General features: G+C 40.2%; 1 protein-coding gene across 1 annotated transcript in view; it reads left to right on the top strand.

Moving 5' to 3' along the window:
• LOC134543033 (acyl-CoA Delta-9 desaturase-like) overlaps positions 1–21,849 on the top strand; it is a 74,006-nt gene that overhangs the window by 1,668 nt on the left and 50,489 nt on the right. Inside the window, exon 2 of the mRNA XM_063387731.1 lies at positions 20,977–21,137. Coding sequence (XP_063243801.1) covers positions 20,977–21,137 — 161 coding nt within the window. The remainder of the gene's footprint in view (positions 1–20,976; positions 21,138–21,849) is intronic.

Below are 21,849 nucleotides of genomic sequence, written 5' to 3'. Positions count from 1 at the left end.
GTCTGTCTGCATTTACTGTTCTTGTCGAAGCTGTCTCATTGTTACCCCACTGTGTTCATCTGTGTTTTTTTTTTTTCCATAGCTAAATTTCTTCCACTTAATTATATGTGCTGCGTGAAAATTTAAAGTTTGACATCAGCATTTAGACTTGTACTCTGCATCTGATTTTGCATTCTTGAATATTTTTCTATGACAAACGGTGCAAATCTGCAACGGCGTGCGTCCAAAGAATTGTATCAAATAAAAATTCCCCATTGCATGAATCATTTGAAGAGCGCAGTTTACCTTCCGGCTGGACTGCGTGTGATTGGGTCATTTGAATTTTGAAATGTGACTTCTGACAAGGAACTAACAGACACAAGTGCCTTGATGGAGCCAAACAGGCCTGTTGCTGTGTACAAAGTCCCTGGCCTTCGCACCCGGCAGAGAACATGCGATAAATGTTGCAGTAGACACAGGGCAACGATCTGTTCTCCTAGAAAGAGGATGGGGGGGGGGGGGGGGTAAACTTTTCTAAAATAATCTAGTGGGTTTATTCCGCGACATAATAAAATTCTAACTTTTGTACAAATGTGTGCTACGTTAGGGAGTGGCAGTCCCTGCTCAAAAGAAGAACCAAAAAACCCCGGGCGTGAGAAAGGCAAGCAACAGCCAATCAGCAAGCGACATCAGCCCGAGCAGACATTGTGGAGTCTATCCTGTACAGTCCGGCGATTTTTTTTTCCCAGTAACATATCTGTGTGTGAATATAAAGCTGACTCACTGCCTCACTCGTCATGAACTCACCGGAACTTTGATACCTGCAGACTTGAAATTGGGCACGTATATTGCCTTGGCTGCAAATGCATCTGCAAAGAACGGTTTATTTTGAAAATCAGTTCCCAAGGTGGGTTGCATTAAAGATCAAAAATCCCATTTTACCAGAGTAGTATATAAAAGGCATCCGGCGGCTGGGTTCTGGGGCGTGAAGCCGGAAGCTGTCGACCATCTTGGACTGTGACGTAACGGCGGCCATAATGTACGACCCTGACCTTGAACTTTTGCCTTGACTTTCGAAATTTCCCCAAAAATTACTCACAATTTTGTCAAAATCAGCCAAAAATATCAACAGATCGGTAGGGACCGGAAAAATTCGCGGATTCAATGACCTCTAGGATAGCCTCCATTATCCTCTGCACATCTCAAGTAAACACGCGTGTTCATTGGGCACTAAATGGTGAGTCGTCTCCACTGTGTAGCTTGTGATTCGACGCTTCTTTGGTCGATGGTCTCTCATTGGCCCAGAGAGCTCCAGTTAAACCGCGAGCCAATAGCAGAACCAGCAGAATTGTACACATGTTTGAATTTCAGCCTATCACGAAATGAATCCGCGAATTGTTCCGGTCTCTACTGATGGACAGCAGTTGTTTGGACACGGCCCTCCACGACTGTGAGCCAACCATGCCCAGCTGGGAGAGAAGTGAGAGGATCAGGTATTGTCGACTAACGAGAGCAAAAGGTTTCTCGCTAAGAAATCAGCCAATGGAAAAGCAAACGTTGTTATAGTAAACTATAACGCTTTGGTTTTTATCCTGATGCCGAAGGAATTTGTAGAGACCTGAAAAATTCGCGGATACATTTCGCGACAGGCTAGAATACAAATACGTTGGCCTTCTAACTGCTTCAGTGATTGGGCAACAGTTTATTTGAAGGACTCTGGGCCAATGGAAAACCATTAACCAATGAACGATTCATTAGCCAATGAGCAGGTGTAGTTTATCAGAGTGCGTAGATGATATTGGAGTTCATCCTATAGGTAATTTAAATCGCGAATTTTTACGGTCTCTAGGAATTTGTGAAATTTTCCGCGTCTCTAAGCACACCCGAGTCTCCTGTCAAATTCAACAGAGCAGTGGAGTCCAGACTGAAACGAGAGTACCGCCGGCGATGTAATAGCAGCTCCGCTCATGTGTGCCACACGCGTGACTCGTACCACGTTCACAAGCATTGATCACCGCTCCTGATCTCTTCCCCCTACCCCCCAGCCCTGCGCCAGACTTCCCCAGTTGATAACTGCTTTATCATGCCCCGACCTCGCGGCTAATGCGTTAAAAGCCCTCCCCTCCAACATGGGGCGATATTGACAGCCAACACGCTGCGCCAACCCAATAACGGCAGGTGACGGATCGTTGCGAACACACTTGTGACTGCTTCCTGGAATCGGAGAAGGTTTCGGAATCCACGAGAAGGTTTTCGCGCCACAAACACGTGTTAAACGTGCAGTTCCGAGTAAAAGCCACTGGACAAATGGTCGCAGATCAGATTCAGTGAGAAAGTAAATGTTGCAAATGAGTCACGGGGTGACCATGTGAAGCCAATCCATGTCCAGAGGGTGACCATGTGAATCCACTCCATGACCAGGGTGTGACCATGTGAAGCCAATTCATGTCCAGGCGGTGACAATGTGAAGCCAATCCATGTACAGGGGGTGACCATGTGAAGCCACTCCATGTCCAGCTGATGTTCCGAGCCTTGTTGGCTGGACACCCGAGACAATGACAAGAGTATTGTTGCATTGTGGAGTGTTCAAACACTATTTTCGCAAAGTTTTGGGTGTTGCAGTCTGGCGTTGGTGAGGTGGGAAGTGACTTCACCGTCACAGCATGCCGTCTTGCAACAATTCCCGACACCGCAGCAAGTATGCACGAAGAACACTGAAGCCACTGGTGACGGCTCTGTCCCGGGTCAGGGAGGGGGAGGGGAAGTGACGTCATCAATGAGCACCTCGTCGGTAACCAAGTGTTTCCGGAGCTCGCCATGGGAACTCGGCTGAGTCGAACTGCGAAGTAGGAACTCGGCGCCAGCCGGCCGTTTGTCGCTAATTGATTCAGTCTCTCCCCGGACTCCTGGGCTCTGCAAACCCCCCCCCCCCCACCATCCCGCTCGCAGACTCCAGACTGATGGTTTGGATGATGTTTATAGTGATGGGGATGTAAATGACGATGGTGATAATATAGACGATGGTGATGATGAGTAGAGACTGGGAAAATTCACGAATTCATTTCGCGATAGGCTAAAATACAAATACATAGTTATACCTCAGTGCTGCCTCTGCTATTGGCTCACAACTCACCTGGATGACTCTGGGCCAATGAGAAACACCCGACCAAAGCTTCATCGAATCACAGGCTGCTACGTTGGGACGTCTCACAAAAACAGCAGCCAATGAGTGGGTGGCATTTGACCGAGTGTATGTAGAACTATGGAGTTCATCCTGCAAGTCATTGAACCCGCGAATTTTTCCGGTCCCTAATGATGTGTATGCTGGGAACTTTGGTGATGATGTTAATGATGATGATGTAGATGATGATGTTGATCTGATGATTATGGTGATGATGATGACGGAAATGATGAAAGTTATGATGATGGTGATGCTGTTATTGAGGATGTATGCGATGAGAATGGGGTGATCGACCTAGATGCTGGTTGGGATGCAGTCATCTCCACGAGGGATGGTATCACTGGGCTTAACTACTCGACATTGTGGAGGCGATAGGGCAACGCTATGATCCGTCGCGGACACAGAAATACAGTTTTTTTTTTAAAATACATGTTTGTATATCTATTCTCAATTTCAAAATTGTTTTTGACAGTTCCGATTGCTTGGACAGACGATTGACCCAGTTGGACGATGCTGACACCATGCCCTAACCGGGACTCGAACCCAGAGCCCTCCTGCGACTGCACTCAGCTGCGCTAATATGTTACCTTCACTAGGAGGAAGAACTAAAGTATTTAATTTAGCTTTCTTAAAAAAATAACTGTTCTACACACTCCATGTTTTAGCAGTAAATGAGATTATCGGTCTTAAAATTCCTCAGCTCATGAAACTAGAAGGGCGTACGTAACCTTCTCTGATGACTGAGAACCGCCACAAGCAAAATCCGCTGTTTGATAAATTACTTACGCCAAAAAATGCAAAAAAAAAAGTTTCAAAGTATTTACGAAGTCCCCGCGCTACTAGAAAAAAAAATATTTCGTAACTGAGAAAGAACTTTAAGATTCGAATACAGTGGCCTGATGTAAGAATCCCCGAAACCATTATAGTTCTACCCGCATGATAATTGATGATTATACCTATGCCAAAGCCACTGAATTTCATACCTATTTACTGAAATATACAGGAAAAACTAAATTTAGCTACAAATAATTTATAACATTGGCATCACTTAATAGGCCTAAATATAAATAATATCACTTTAAATTTATACCTACATGTACGTTGTCACCCACAAACAAAAAAAACGAAATCACTTAATAAAATATTGCAAGGTATACCCGCAGCAGCGGTTTCTTCCTTGTAATTGGCGGCCGTCTGCGAGATAAGTCGTTGCCTTATTTCACCGAGCCACTCAGCACATGTTTGCTTTCGCACTGAATTACTCTGATTGGTGTTGGAACACTGAACGTGCACCTGAAAGAAACTCACCCAATTACGAAACACAGACGATGCTACAGTGTTTAAACTTTCAGCTACTCTTAAAATCTTTTCGCGAAATGTGCATGCCCCTAGTTATAGGATTTTTTTTATTTAAAAAATAAACCTGAAAACTAAATATGTTTATTCTTTTTTATCCGAGGTGTGATTTTCAAATGCGCTAATTTTATTTTTGGTATAATGTTCTAATACTTGATCCACTTCACTGACGTGTTCACAATCACCCGCAACACACGTGCTCGCAGCTCGGCGCTAGCAGGTGTGGCTGATGGAAGCAGTATTTCTTAGAGTTCGGTGTTTGTTTAGGTCTGCGTTATCAGTCAAGTCTTCCTTATCTCGCGCTATTCCACAAACTATCAACACGAGCACCTGGGCGTTTAGAACTTATAAAAAAAAAAAATAGGTTCCCGTGAGAGAGAGAAAAAAAAAGCCGCATATGGGAATTTTCCACGTAACGTGTAAAACAATTTATTTTGGCTTGAAAAAATTCATGGACCTCAAAAGACACAAGGAAGACAAGCAAAATTCAACTGTTGTAAAATATTACAGCACAGAGAATTCCGTGGAAGGAATAAAGTTACAGATTATATATATATATATATATATATATATATATATATATATATATATATAATTTGCAGCACACACGAACGCAGTGGGACGACAAGACAGTTGCAAAAATAACGGAACAGTTAATACAGGCAAAAAAATCCAACCTTGAAAAACACACGGACAAACAAACGAACACGATGATCATACTAAACGAATAATTTTGACAACGCAACACAGCGACCTCAAGAGACGAACCCAGCCTTCAAGTAAACAGATATTCGGAACAGCACAGGCTTACCCAGTAGGCTTCCTACAGAAAAAAAAATTGGTTGTCTGTAAAGTCGGTTTACGGACGATAGTTTAACGTGACAACGTCATAACAAAACATTGATGAAATGATTGCATACTTTTATGAATAAAATTGAATCATTTTATTGAATTATCAATATTTTGTATGGATACAAAGAAGGAGTGAAATGAAATATACATTTTTAATTGATTAATGCACTTTTATTTGCACTCATTAATTCAAATATGTTTATTACTTTAACGAAGAGATTATTTTAACCATAACTTTTATACATGTTTGCTATTTAACTTCTTCCAATCTGTGTTATTCTGTTAAGGATAGGACGATGATAGGAAAAGTAGTAAACGAATGGGAGTGTTTCAAGTTTAATGTGTCTCGAAAAAGTCAAAACGATGGTTGTTCCAATCGAGTGGAAGAGAGATAGATGCGGCGCAAGTCTACAATGAGCGTAACGGGACACAGAGTAACGGACAATGTGCGTAACGGGACACTTTTTCGTGCGTTCAGCCGGTGTTCATAGATTTATTAGACGTCACGTAAAAAAAAACAGTTGCGAAGTTTCGGGAACTAACATTGGGGCACGAACAGTCTGCAAACCACTCGGCGCAGCATGCAGTACACTAAACAACTTTTTTATGAGAATTTTCTTTCCTTTTTGATTGTCGTCCCATTGTCAGTGAGGTCGGCAGTGACAGCAATTCGCTGATAAAACCACGGGCGTCGGGAGCAATGTGCCGCACCTGTGGCTTCGAGATGGCCCGTTGGGATCAAACAAGGCTCTACCGGCCCATTCCACGAGAAACAAGGCTTCACCGGCATATTCCATCGGAAGGATGGTGCCTTGTAAAGGCGGAGGCGTGAAGGTCAAAGCGACGCTAAGCAGAAAATACGATGCAAGGAAAAAAAAAAACTATGATTTCGTATGGAGACCAGGAAATAATATTGTGTTCAAATGGTGTTTTTGGTTAGACACATGTTTTTTTTTTTTTCGCGTGAAATTTTTGGGACCAGCTGTGTGTCAAAACACAATGTTAGCACAGACTTTTGTTCGTGATTGGTCAGGCTTCTCTTGCAGGCGGTTGGCTGTTACAGAGGAGGAACCGCTGGGAGTGGTGTACCATACTGGAGTCTATACCAGTTCCTACTCAGTGGCTACGTATGGGGTGCTGTCACAACTTAGAAACACACAACTTAGAAACACATAACTTAGAAACACACAAGATAGAAGCCTATAAGTTATGCCTGTTCTAAGTTGTGTATTTCTAAGTTATGACAGTTCTAAGTTGTGTGTTTCTAAGTTGTGATAGTTCTAAGTTATGACTTTCTACGTTACGACGTTTCTAGGTTTTGTGGTTCTGCGTTGCGTGTTTCTAAGTTACGTGTTTCTAAGTTACGACCGTTCTAAGTTGTGTGTTTCTATGTTGTGATAGTTCTAAGTTATGACTTTCTACTTTACGACGTTTCTAAGTTTTGTGGTTCTGCGTTGCGTGTTTTTAAGTTACGTGTTTCTAAGTTATGCCATTTCTAACTTATGACAGTTCTAAGTTACGTGGATTTTTTTTCGAGCTTTCTAAGTTACGACTGTTCTAAGATGTATGTTTCTAAGTTACGTGTGGTTCCCGCTACGTATTACTACGTATTACTTGACGGACCACGGGATTTGCCGGGGGTTTGCCGCGCGCATGTGCAGTCTCGCCTGGCTCCTGAAGACTGTCCCCCCAGGGTGGCCACAAGGAAAAAAATATTTCGTACCAACTTAGGCGAGAAAAAAGTACTAGATTTGAAAAAAAAAGTACTAAATTATATATTTTTTTATGGTTTTAACAATTTAGGAAGTTATTATGACATTACAATGCTCCAACTTAAATATCACACCACACACACATTCCATAGTTTTCAAAAATAACTACGCTTAATAATAAAACATATTGGATTTACCGTAATATTATTATATTAAAGAAAAAGTACTAGATATGGCGTAAATGTACTAGACCACTAAAATACTTATAAAAGCACTGACTGTAAACTCCCGGCCAGTGACTCAGCGCTGCTGACCGGGTCTCGGCGGTCGAAGTGCGTGGGCGCCCCGCCGGGGGGGGGGGGGTTGTCACTTGGGCGTCGGCCACGCGGGCGCCGCCTGACCCCTCCCTCACCCTCAGCCACCCCCCTCAGGGTCCAGCCGGGCTGCTGCTTGATTAGTCTTCGGGCCGGCCACACAGAGGGTGTCCACAGTTAGTAGAGACCGGAAAAATTCGCGGATTCATTTCGTGATAGGCTGAAATTCAAACATGTGTATAATTATGCTGGTTCTGCTATTGGCTCGCGGTTTAACTGGAGCTCTCTGGGCCAATGAGAGACTATCGACCAACGAAGCGTCGAATCACAAGCTACCCCGTGGAGACGCCTAACAATTTAGTACCCAATGAACACGCGTGTTTACTTGAGATGTGCAGAGGATAATGGAGGCTATCCGAGAGGTCATTGAATACGCGAATTTTTCCGGTCCCTACTTATTGCAGTCTAGCGGCCATAATTATCACAAAACAAAATTATAATTAAGACATTAAAACCACCGTGTCTTTTTTTCTATTCAGTAACACCGCGTACACGCATTTCTGACAGTCACGACTGTAACACATGTGATAAAGTAGGGGCATGCATATTTCGCGAAAAGATTCCGAGACCAGCTGAAAGTTAAAATACGTTAGCATCGTCTGTGTTTCTTGATTGGTATGAGGTTCTTTCAGGTATACGTATACTTATAGCACACCAATCACAGTGATTCAGTTCGGATTCAAACGCGTCCTGAGTGGCTCGGTCAAATAAGGCAACGACGTTTCTCGCAGACGGCCGCCAATCACAAGGAAGAAACCCGTGGGTGCGGGTATAACTTGTTGCAGTCTAATAGGCGTCCAGATTTATTCGCGAATAATGCCTGCCCCTAGTGATGAAGCAGAGCTCGCGATGAACAGGAGCAGGTATACGTAGGGACTGGAAAAATTCGCGATTTCAATGACAACTAGGATAGACTCCACGATTCTCTATGTACTCGGGCAACTATCACCTGGTCATTGGCTACCGACTCGGGACACCTGTTCACTGCGATTCTTATGATTCGATACTTCTTTTGTTGAGTGTTTGCCATTGGCTCAGAGTCCTCCAGGTAAATTGCGGTCCAATCACTGACGCAGCATTAAGCTAAACGATTTTGGGTTCCAGCCTGTCTCGAAAGGAATCCGCGAATTTTTCCGGTCTCTAGGTATACGACGCGGGTTGTAAAATCGTACGTGTGAAGTGTTCCACGACTCAGCACCACCGGAACAGAGGGGCCGGAAACTGCTTATCTCCTCTCCGGCTTACTGCTCAGATAAGCATATCCCTCGCGCCGGAACTGTTAGCGCATACACGGACCCAGGCACCACGCCGCGACCCTACCGCCGCCTGCCACGCTACACCTTCCCGCGCGTTCAGGCTCCGCTTCATGGCGAATACATCCCTCGCCTTGTTTCACCGAACCTTGGTCTTCAGACGCCTCTAGGCTGGTTTTACTTAGGGACCGGAAAAATTCGCGTTTTCAATGAACTCTAGGATAGACTCCACGATCCTCTTTGTACTTGTGCTGATTACACCTGCTGACTGGCAGTGGCGTAGCCAGGATTGGTGTATGGGGGGTGTTAAGAAGCATAGCCCCCCCCCCCCCCCCGGAAAAATTTGGAATTTAAGGTGTAAAATAGTGCTATTTTAGCAGTTTTCGGTTCTTAAATTTAAATATTGTAATGGTAAATTTTTTTTTAATTTTAATATGAAATTTGTTTGAGTGATGAATAAGAAATTATTTAAAGATTAGTTGCTAAACCCCCCCCCCCCCCCTGGCTACGCCCCTGCTGATTGGCTACTGACTCGTGACACGTGTCAACTGGGAAGCTTGTGATTCGATACTTCTTTTGTCGGAAGTTTTTCATTGGTCCAGAGTCATTCAGATAAACTGTGGCCCGATCACGGAAGCAGCAAAAACGGCAAATGTATTTGGATTCCAGCCTATCGCGAAATGAACCCGCGAATTTTCCAGGTCTCTAGATATAAATAACCACCAGGAAACCTTGAAACATATCGCGTTTCTACGTCCCGTACGCAACTGGACACCGGAAAAAATTGCGGATTCATTTCGCGATAGACTAGAATCCAAAACTAGTTCAACAGTGCTTCAGTGATTGGGCCACAGTTAACCTGAATGACTCTAAGCCAATGGAAAATCCTCAACAAAAGAGAAACAGCGTTTCGCAAGCAATTCCATTTGACAGGCGTCATGGATTAAGAGCCAATCAGCAGGTGTAATCTGCACAAGTACGTAGAGTATCGTGGAATCTATTCTAGAGGTCACTGAACCTGCGAATTTTTCCAGTCCCTAGTCATTAACTTTGTTTTAGACAAAATTAGAAGAGGTATATTTTTCGCTACAACGGTATTGTGTGTTAGAGGCTGCTCCAGGGCGGGACAAACCGGGACATCACCCAATGCCGCGCGCCTTCTTCACTAACGCCCTGTTGATACAGCATGTATGTGTTTAAACTGTAGAATACTGTTCGTTATATAAAGTAAACGTAATTTAATAGGATTTATCAACGCTGAACTGAACGTTATTGTTTTTTTTATTTTTGTGTTCTTAACTTACAAATAATTTAGCAAAACCGTCGTTGAAATTTGAGGTCCTGGTTGACTTAAATACGTTTGCTAAATAGAGTTTTTTTCTTTCAAATCTCCCGCCTTTTATCTGGTGGATATGGCGAGACACATCTTCAAAACATCAGGGCCCCTCAATTTCTGGGGCTACCATTTGCGATGTTATGATTTTTGCAAAGTTTTTTTTTTTTCCCGTAAATATACGCCAGTTGTTACTTCCCATCTGTAAAAAGTCAGGCACGCATGAATAAAGAAACCGTGAATAAAGTTAACCAAACGCATCATGGCAACTCATTGCCTTCACAGACGGGTAACCGCGTACAACTTAGTCATGCACTCCCAGTTTCTACGCATTTAGTTTCAAAAGCCTGGACTGAGCAGAAAACCTGGAACCCAAAAAGCGCCTGGAACGGTAACGAGGCTTCTGGAGAGACAATGTAACGACCACGGATGTGAGAAAATTTTGACAATCGTTGCTGTCAAATCACTACTTTCAAAAACAGTAGTTATTTTTCCTGAAAAACTAAAACCAAAACTAACTCTCAAATCAACTACGAATCAGTATAGCCTATGGGGATAATTAAACCGATAGTGCGATTTCCCTAATATTTAAATGTAGGGTGTTCTTTTCTCTGGTAGCTTATGTAGATTGATTCTTTCTTTAATAGTGATTTTATTGTTTTGGATACCAATTAATTAAATTTTTCAAGCATTTAGTATCTAAAATGATTAGTATAATTTATAATGTAATGGTATGTGTATAGTACCTCACGTAGACAGTATTATCACTCACACGCTAGTTAGGTTTTGTAAGTGTTGTATTTAATTCCTGTAAAACATAGTGTATGTAAAAAATAATATTTTGTTCTAAATTTTTCTTGTTCTATTCCATAGCGCATGCCTTCAATTCAATTCAATAGGTTTTTATTGGTCATTTTTACATTTGGTACAGTCACAATTTTAGTGGAAATGCCAGCACTCAGTGTTTTTTTATCTAGTTTTTCAATGATACATTTTTGGGTACATTATTTACAATCACTTTGTTTGCAGTTTTACATTGAAGGAAAATTTAAAAAACCTTCGTTACTGTTTTTTGGAACTTAGCTCAATCTCATTTTTGCATTATTCACATTTACACTTAATTATTTACATGTATAGAGTATATTAATAAATACATGGAAGTTACATTACATATACGTGGTTGTTGCTGACATATTTACAGTGCCTTGGAGACTTGGGTTTTATGTGGTTTCGCGCATTTTTGTATAGCTGGCGCGCCCATTTCACGACAGCAATATCCAGTCACCTCACACAGCCGGCAGGGTTAGATAAGATAAGCCCTTGTGTGCGGCGATATTACTGCTGCACAGGTGGTCCTACTTGCGCAACCGCTATCTCTCCGCGCGGCTTATTCGCGGCTTTCTTGTTGGACATATAACACGTATCTTTATGGCGCACTATAGTCTGCAGAAGTGATTCATTACTATTTATTACTATCAGGAAGATTTCGTTGGAAATTAGTTTGGTAGCAAAGCAGACTTGAAGTGTAGTGTATGTGTGTGTGTGTGTGTGTGTGTATATATATATATATATATATATATATATATATATATATATATATATATATATATGGACACACACAATATACATATATACAAACAGCTGTTTTTCGACAATGATAGGACCAGTGGCAGACGTGTGTGTGAAATATATTGGGATATATATTGCAGAATATCAGTGAAGGTAGAATGTTATGTTATGTTAGGCGAGGTGAGCTGTGACAACACCTGCAGTTTGAACTGCGTGAGAACCCAAGTCACCTACGTAGAACCATATGTCTGTGTGTTAAGTGTGTCAATAGTAGTGCAAGTTTTTATTTTATTTTGTAATACGCGTGTTTAAATTTTAAATTGTTGCCTATTCTTTTTTTCCTTCAAATCCGTCCACCTCTTGAAAAGAAAAGAAAAAACTCCTGTATTTGCCATATTTCTCTAGAACAGCGGCTCCCGATTTTTTTTTTCGGCCAGGGAACCCTATGAACTATGATCGACTTTTCTTTTGGCGGAACCCCAACTCCTACAAAAGAAAGTTATTGGACAATATTGTTGCCTGCTTCATGTGACATTCGACCTTACTCACGGAGCACATGTGACCCTGCCACGTGATCCCAGCGTCCCGCGGAACAACTTTTGGGAACCGCTATGAGCCCGTGTTGAAGTATTGTTGTCCAATCACGTGAAAGTCAGTCCGAAGGATAAAAAGCCAGTGAACACATTAAAATTCCTAATTATGTAGATAGCCGTAGGGACCGGAAAAATTCGCGAATTCAATGACCTCTAGGATAGCCTCCATTATCCTCTGCACATCTCAAGCAAACACGCATGTTCATTGGGTACTAAATTGTGAGGCGTCTCCACTGGGTAGCTTGTGATTCGACGCTTCTTTGGTCGATAGTCTCTCATTGGCCCAGAGAGACCCAGTTAAACCGCGAGCCAATAGCAGAACCAGCAGAATTTTACACATGTTTGAATTTCAGCCTAACACGAAATGAATCCGCGAATTTTTCAGGTCTCTATAGATAAGGCAGGAGAGAACTGGTAAGAACCTCAGTAGGCATCTGCTCCCTGATGATGGCGACAGCAATGTCGACCGAAACGTGGGTGAATTAATCCGCCAAGGACACCGCTACAACCCAGAAGACAAGCTACTTCACTACTTATGTAGATAACGGTTAAGTCTAGTTCTAAACGAAGAGAATCCGTGGAATAATAGTGGCCGCAGTAATTTTGTTTTATGGGCGTTGCGTTTACAATTAATGGCAGGTATGCTACGTATATGCTAGCTAAATGCTACAGGGAACACGTGTCCCAGCATGCACCTGAAGTCACGTGGGGACTGACACGAGCGTAGACGCTCCACCGAAAACATGTAACGCATTCCGTAATGACGAACCAACACACGGAGTGTGTTCCGTAATGATCTGCGACACTAACTTGTGAGCCACCGTACAATTCGCTGACGTCAAGTGCAACCACCCACTGAATATTTAATGCGTGCATTAAATAAACTATTTTCTTTCTTTTTTGTTTTTATGATTTATAAATATTCCTTTTTCAGATATATTTATTTTTTGTTTCAAGCATGTAAAACTATCTGTGATCTGTTCAATAATTATTTCAATTAAACACGGAGTAAAATAAATTTGTGTCGTCAATGTTGTAGTACCTGTGTTTTGCCATAGAAACATAAAACCATGGATATAATAACTGCTGTAACAGTTTTTAACTTCAAATATTGATAATTAAACTTTATTGTAAATAGTTTTCGCTCCTAACACACACAGCTGTGATGTACCACTAAAATGTCACATTATTTAATATTTATTATAGTCAAATTACATTGCTGACTAACTTTCACAAAATAATAATGAAAAAAAAATTGCGACTATGACAAAATTCGCGATGGTTGTAGAAATTAATTTGATTAAACTTTATTCAATCGCCCAGTGTTTCATCTTAAATGCTATTTCTATTACTTCTAAGACGTTTAGCAGCCTTGGGAAGAAGCACTTTAGAGTTTAGTCCACAAGTCACATAGTGTTTTCAGTTTAATTTGTCGTGATGAACCATCATCAGTCGGTCGAATTCAGACTCACTCTGAAGACAGTAGACTGTTGTTCATGTGAGAATCTTCAGGACTGCGGCACGAGTGGACCCTCACTCTCAGACTCTGCCTGCGGCCTTGAGATCACTGGCTCCCCACTAGGGCGTGTGGTTATGATAACCACCAGCCATCAGTGACCTTAAAGAATGACGAAGGGTGGTAGTTGGTGTGACGTAATTCCAGGTTGTGGCGGGCAAAGTGTCTGGACTGATGAGGCGGGCAATTTCGTAACCCTATCCGAGGCGCTATTACAAGGTTCACACGCCCTCGAGAGCTGCTAGCACAGAGTGAGGAGTGTTAGGTCCAGGGTGTCGGGAGGGGAAGCAGGGGAAAGGAAATACGCATCACCGGGGCGCGCCAAGGAGGTTGAAAAATCTCTTTGGACGCGGCTTGAAGTAGACCGTGCATTTTGAATTATTTTTTAAGAGCTGTCTGCTCGCGATACGCTGTTAAATATTGAAACCTTAAATTTACGCAGGATGCTTTTTACAAATTTCCCAGTGGTCTTCATGAATGTATCATTATCTTTGTAAATTTACGATTAATAGCTAACATAAACCCAACAAGGATAATATTGGTTTATTAGAAAAACGTTAAAAAAAAAAACTGGTTGAGACTTGCGAAAAAAAAAAACCTCATTTATTTCTTTCACGTATGCTTTTACCCTCTTTATACCGAAAAAAAAGAACTCGGAAGTTAATACAAGGCATCGTTTTTAAGAAGATCCGGTTATCTAAAACTACGAAGAACTCATAGTTTTTTGTATGTGAATTCTTCCTTGGAACGTCCGCAAATACACTGTGATTTGCAACTGTTTATAGTTAATTGTAGTTTTTCTGCGATGGCTTACACGTACCTGAGTGGTGTTCGTTGACGCGTTCAGTTCGTAGAAAAACACAGCAGTGTCATTACGATAATCGATGTTTATAAAACACCAGCTGAAGCACCCGGCAATTGCTCGGGCTAAACACATCAAAATATATGGAACATCACTACCGAGTTTCAAGTCTGCAGAACATACACGGGAAAATTTTTATTTTAAAGTCCCATTGATTGCACAATCTCGGTGCATCAAGGCTACTAATAAGCAAAACCAGAACGCCAATCTTCAGCTTCATTTAATGGTAAGGCAGGTAACCCCCAGGCAAGACGTGACGGCCGCACCATAACGATAGCGCGTTATAAATTCAAGGCAACGCCATCTATTGACGACGTTCTAAGCTAAACTGTTATTAGCACCTATAGTTCGCTAGCAGCCGCGAGCTTCAATAAGCTGATGGGTTTCAAGAAGGAGAAGGAAGGGAAGTTGCTATACCTTACTGTATGACAGTGTGGCGGACATAGAGGAATGACGCAAACTCATTGTTTGTGTATCTATGACCCACCGTCTGTGATTTTCTGTTTTAAAACAGAATTTACCATTGTTTCACTTCGTTAGCGATGGAATTTCGTGATTGCAAAAAAAAAAAAAAAAAAAATCATGTCGTTCCGTTGCTTCGTAAAAGGACAAACACACTTTCGCATTTATAATATTAGTAGACTAGGTGCTCAGTCAGTATGTCTATAGTTCCCCATTTGCCTGCTACGAGGCTCTGTGCTGAGCGGTACGCTACCATCGAACCACGGCATCTCATTCTGTTAGGAAGTGGTTTCTCTGACTGTTTGAATTGTTCACTGGGGTTGCAGAAGGGTTATCACCTTATCCGGAGGTCATACCCCAGTTACTGTTGGCGTGGTTATGCAGATGACTGCCCTGCATAAATTATCCTCCGAGTCCAATGTTTATCCATCTGCTTGAAGCTGATTCGTGGCAGTTCCCCGACCATCAATAACTGTGAAATGCTACTATTTCTCAATAAGTATGTCTATTACTCAGCGGTGGATGCAGTAAAAAAAAGGGAGGGTGTAATTGAGGTGCTCAAGTCTCTTCTTGCTGATCACAACTTACATACATTTTCCTTTAAATACTATAAAAAAAAAGTGTCTGTAACCGATACTGCCATATCTCCATTCTCCTTTTTGATTCTCGCGTCATGGATTAATAAACACATTTTACAGTTTGGTTTATTTATTTCAACCATTTGATCCACAACCTCCAGGTTTGATGCTATAAGATTTAGTTTTGGTGGGGTGTTACTTTTTAAATATATTAATTAAGCCGAAAACCTGCGTTTTAAAAAATATATTGGGGTGTGGCCATAGCTTGAAAAATAAAAGTGTGTAAAAATTGAATTTTAATTATTGGGTTATATAGAATTTAATTTCTTGGGAAATTCGTTATAATAATATTCTTTGGGAATTAATTGTCCACTGGTTCTACAGTGAGTGTAGCTAATCAGCAATCTTTACTTGTAAGAAATAAAAAGGATCGAAGCATTCCCCGAACATAATTATTTAAGTTTACATCGTATTGCTTATTTTTTGCGTTTATAAAGATTAGTCTTTTAATGGGGTGTAAAGTAGTAAGTTTTCATCTATTTAAAAAAAAATCTCCGAAACAAATTACGTTTTATGAAAATTAAATAGTAAAAATTATAAACTGAACATTATTATTTTACTTAATTGTAAGTGCAGCCCCAAAGGGGTGTAAATGGGTAACGTTAGAAGTAAAGAAAAAAAATGCATATTTCCAAATTTACAAAATCTAAGAGATCGAAAATAAGACTGAACAACAGACACACAGATTTACAAATTGCATTTTTTTAATCGTTTGTTTTCCTGATTTCGTCTTTTAAGGGTGGGAAAAGGGAGTAAAAATCATAAAAATTTCATAGCTCCATAGCAAAGCTGGATGTAAGAAACTTAGCTTAAATAACGTAAATAATTAATTGTGTGTAGAGTTCTTTCACTTTTTAATAGATATATTACCCTAAAAATAGTGAAACGGGGCAACGTTAGTTTTTATAGTAGTAAATCATATATTCAAGCAAATTAAAATGAAGGTAAAAAAACTAAGCAAGATTAAGGTAACAGTTATGATGTATTATTATTTTTACCTTTACCATTTGTCTATATTCGACGTAAAGGGGGGGTGGAAAGGCAGTTAGTTGATTTTTTAAATTCAAAATGTCGTATCTCTCTCCGAAGTGGTATGCAAGTTATGTGGTATTATTTACAGACATGCGAAATCTACCAAATCTTTTTTTACAACATGCCGAAGTTCACCTTTTTAAAAGGTAAAATTTTGAAAATAGTGTTTTAACATTTAAAAAAATGTATTCTGATAATATTAAATTTAATTTAAGAATAGGAAATGTTAAATAAACATGTCTTAGCTTGCCTTCTCTTATTAAACGTTTTCCGAAATATCACCACCTAAGTTGTGGCTAAAACTATTAAAACAAACAAAAAAAACTTTATGGATTATACTAAATATTTATTGGCAAAATTAATTTTAACTCAATATAATTGTATATTATAATTGTTTTGAAGTTCGCGTATGCGGTTAAAAGAAAGAAAATGGTTGGGTTTTTGTTTGGTTAACGGATATCAGTTCTTAATTTTTACATTGGCATCCCTGTGGGAAAAGGGGTGAGGGGTAAAAAATTTGGGGATTTTGTTTGGGTGATTCTTAGTAAACTAAGTCAACTAATGTGTTGTGTAATAAATTTGATATCTGCATTTTATATTTCAAATAAAGATGTGATTGTATCAAATATCTTTAACTAATGGGAGGTATTTGTAACAATGTAAAAATATTTAATAATTCTAAGAATATTTCTAACCAGGGTAAATTAAAGTTTCAGTGTAAACATGGCATAAACTATGTTTAAAAAATTTAGGTGCGAGTTTAAGAATAATTTTTTGATCGTCTACCTCATGGAAGAAAAAGGAGGTAAGTGTGATTTCATCAAGTTAAAATATATCTTCGAACACTCTGAAACAGAAGTTTTATAATCTGATAGTTAGTCTATACTAAAAAAAATGGCCTACGCGTAGGCTGGGCTTCGAAGCTAACTTCTCCTCAGTGGGTACGCAAAACTACTCAAAAAATCTCATTCTTAAACAGTTATGTTAGAAATAAATATTTTAAGCTGTATTTTTATTCAGTAAAAAAGTTTGGAATATATCGCATAATTTTTAACGGTAAGATTTTAGCATACTCAGAAATTGTGCAAGTATTTTTTAGGAAATGTTTTTATTTATTTACAACTATGAGTTGCTTGCCGCAATAAAGATAGCGTTCGTGTGACTCTTGAAGAAGGAAGAAGATCTCACTCTTAGTTCTTCAAGTTCCCGAGAGATGACATTACACGCAGCAACATCGTACAGGATCCCTAGATCCTCATTTTCTGTGTTGCAAGGGGGAAAGCCTACAACAACTCACGTAGTTTCGGTTCCCTACCACGTTCCAGAGGCAGGTCAAGGATTTTTTTTTTTTTTTTTTTTTTTTTTTTCGCGGAGGGTGGATTACAAAATAGAAAAAGTTATAATTTGAACCAGTGTATTAAAAAAAAATTGGTTGTCTGTAAAGTCGGTTTACGGACGATAGTTTAACGTGTCAACGTCATAACAAAACATTGATGAAATGATTGCATACTTTTATGAATAAAATTGAATCATTTTTATTGATTTATCACTATTTTGTATGGATGCAAAGAAGGAGTGAAATTAAATCTACAATTTAATTGATAAATTTACTTTTATTTGCACTCATTAATTCAAATAAATATGTTTATTACTTTAACGAAGAGATTATTTTAACTATATAACTTTTATACATGTTTCCCATTTAACTTCTTCCAATCTGTGTTATTCTGTTAAGGATAGGACGATGATAGGAAAAGTAGGAAACGAATGGCAGTATTTCAAGTTTAATGTGCCTCGAAAAAGTCAAATCGATGGTTGTTCCAATCGAGTGGAAGAGAGATATATGCGGCGCAAGCGTACAATGAGCGGAAAGGGGACAAAGCGTAACGGGACTATGTGCATAACGGGACAATGAGTCATTCTTTTTCGTCCGTGCAGCCTGCGTTCATCGATTTATTAGACGTCATGTCAAAAAAATTTATTATATAATAACAGTTTAGTATCCCGGCAGATTACCCTGTATGACTTGTATGGTGGCAACACTGTCAACACTCCTGTCACGCGGTGTGCCTAACGTTCACGAGTTGTTCCTGTCACATTGGTAAGTTTCAACGTATATTTGCTTCGCCAAGAAAACATCCGGAGACAAACGAGAGTCGTACAGACAGGTGTCGGCGAACCGGTTACGTAACCGACATGTAGAAATACGAGTTTTTCGAACAAGCTCAAACAGGAAATTGCACATTCTTACTTCTTTCGCTATCGCTGTCCTTCCGGGTGACGTCACACTGGTGGGTCTATGTTTGTGGCACGGCCTTATCTCGCTGTTTCATAATTCGTATTTCATGTCGTTGTAACGAAAGTAATATTAGAGAGGTTGCACTCGCACAAGCAAAACAAATATACGCACACTCATGCTGAAGTGTTACTGACATCGTTGGATAATTAATAATTAAGTAAAAATATTTTTTTTATAGAAATATCACAGTAAGTACATTTATTTAAAAAGTAATGGGCGCGTGGCTGCCCGCGGCTGCGGAAGCGAAACTTCAAAGTTATAGGGATACAAAGTGTGCAGAATACACAAATATTTGAAACACGTGTACGAGTGTGAAGTGTACAGGCGAGTGTGCAAGTGTACAAGTGTACAGGCTAGTGTAAAATAACGTGTACATCATTACTTTTTGATCTGAATAGTATAAATTGTATTATCTATTTCACAAATTGAGTCATTTTGCCAAAAAAAAAAAAAAGATTAGCCATAAACAGAAATAATGTCATGAGCACACAAAACTGTGACACATTTACAAACACAGCGATCGATCGAAGGTGTAAAAGTATATTCCCATAGTGACCCGACACTGACGTGAATGTTTTCAAACATGGCTGCCTAAGCGTGTTCACTGGAACTAGACAAGCAGCTCAGTGTGACCATGCTCTGAAGCGAGGCGCCGCTTGTGTCCGCTAGAGCACAGAGCACACTCGCCGCCGTGCTCAGTGCTCTCAGTGCTTGCTAGAGCACTCGCTGGCCAGAGGGCGTGGCTTGTCAGTGGCTTCAGCGCTGCTCACTCGCCAGGCCTGTGTATCGTCTCCTGGTTGCTCTTATCTGATTATATACAGACATTGGGCGGCAGTCAAAGAATTCAAGCACACCTACCATTTTTACATTGTCAAATTAAAATAAAATGTCGACCTTTTGTACAGTTCTTAACATAAATATGAATTCTGGTAGTTAATTTTTTTTTTAAATATTAACTTCTTGTAAGATCTATGTTCTTTCTAAACTACAGAATGTCCAAAAAAATAATGTCCCAGTTTCAACTGTATGCGAGTATCCTCTTCAAATCTGTGTCTCAACTCTGGCAAGTCATAAGGTAGCGGCGGAACGAAGACCCAAAATATTTTACAAAGCATTGAAGGGGGAAAAAAAATCTCATGGCGTTATGTCAGGTGAACGTGGAGGCCAGCGAAAAAGAGCTCTTGTCGTCTCCACCATTACAGACCAAACCTAACGGTAATGTACTTAATGTACTTGGACGGTTTAACTTTAGACGTAACTCACTGGAATACTGAAATTACAGATTCACTCTTGGGAAATTGCAGAACACAAAACGCTTTACGCCCAGGAGTTGCCATTTCGGCGTAGGTGGCGCTGCAAGCGAGAAAAACAACGAAGCAGTACCCGCGCTTGCGCTTTTGTCTAATGATGCTTGAGTCAGGGCCGGCGCATCCATACAGGCGAACTAGGCAACCGCCTAGGGCGCCAAGTAGCTGGGGGCGGCGCAGCACGACACATAACAGCTCTTATAATATGTTTAACGATTATTGAAACTAGATGAAAATGGATATTTTTGTAACAGTTTGGAATGTTCATATTGATATAAGTAATTATTTAAAGTTCACGGTGACCTGTTTATGATTTGTAATAAGTAAAAAAGTAAAAAAAAAAAAAACACAAGCCTGCTTACATTTGATTGTTGACAAAATCTTAGGCTTACGTGATGCATTTTGAAGCAAGGAAAATTTTTTTGGGGTGTCCGGAAAGGGGGGGGGGGGGCATTAAGGGTTTTCGCCTAGGGCGCAAATTTACCTTGCACCGGCCCTGGTTTGAGTTACTCATTGATTGAGATATTGGTCCAAAACTCCAACACGCTTACAGTTCATACTGTTAAAACTTATAAGTGGGGCATTCTTTAATGGGCATTGTGCATTTGATAGATGGATTAGCTAATTGCTGAATAAGTGCACGGTGATGGTTTTGCAGAGTGAAGTGTTTGGCGCAGACGTGTGTGTCGCCGCACGCATAGTCGCGGTGCTGATGGATGTCGTCTCCAGTGTTATGACACCCTGGCTTGCTTCTCTCTCGGGCGACGCGTGGCTCACGCTGAAGAAAGCCTCGTCTGACACCGCTTGTCCCAGGCGCAGGTAAGTGCGGGGCGAAAAGAAACAAAAGAACAGTTATTATCTCGGTCCGAGGTGGAGACAACACATCCGACACCTGGGACACTGCACATGGAGACACAAAGATATGTCCTGCACGTATGTCCAGTAGCGAAGTTTAACCCTCTCACTATTTCAAAAATTATTCTGGTTATAAAGCCGCCATATCTGTGTCTCAGCTGCCACATACAATAAAGTGATGTGTTTGAAATTAATGTTTTATTTGTTTTAACAAAAAAAAACTATTTTTGCATAAGCATTGAACACACACACACATATATATTAAATATAATACTAAGTATTGAATAATACGAATAAAATGACCACATATTTTCGTACTTAATTTAAATGTAACAATTTCAGCATTAAAATTGGTAAATAACGGTTTTATAGCGCCTTTTCAGACGAACCATTATGTTCATTGCTATAAAGTGGATTGTTTCCACATTGTCGCATTTACTTTAGTTTATTAAATCCAAATATAGTATTTGCAATATTTGTTGGAAATCATTACTCTATTAAAATACACTCAATACATTTTATTGTGTCCTATATCGTCATAAATCCGCTGCCATAAGAATTCTCTTTTACGCCCACTATTTATAATTGCTTGATTATTTTAATTTTTCAAAGCAAATCTGAATCCAGACACAAGTGGCGGATGCTGTAGACTGCATTAAGGAGATTAGATCAGTAA

Source organism: Bacillus rossius, assembly GCF_032445375.1.
Source record: "Bacillus rossius redtenbacheri isolate Brsri chromosome 9 unlocalized genomic scaffold, Brsri_v3 Brsri_v3_scf9_2, whole genome shotgun sequence".
Taxonomy (NCBI): Eukaryota; Metazoa; Arthropoda; class Insecta; order Phasmatodea; family Bacillidae; genus Bacillus; species Bacillus rossius.
This window is presented reverse-complemented; position numbering and strand designations above follow the sequence as displayed.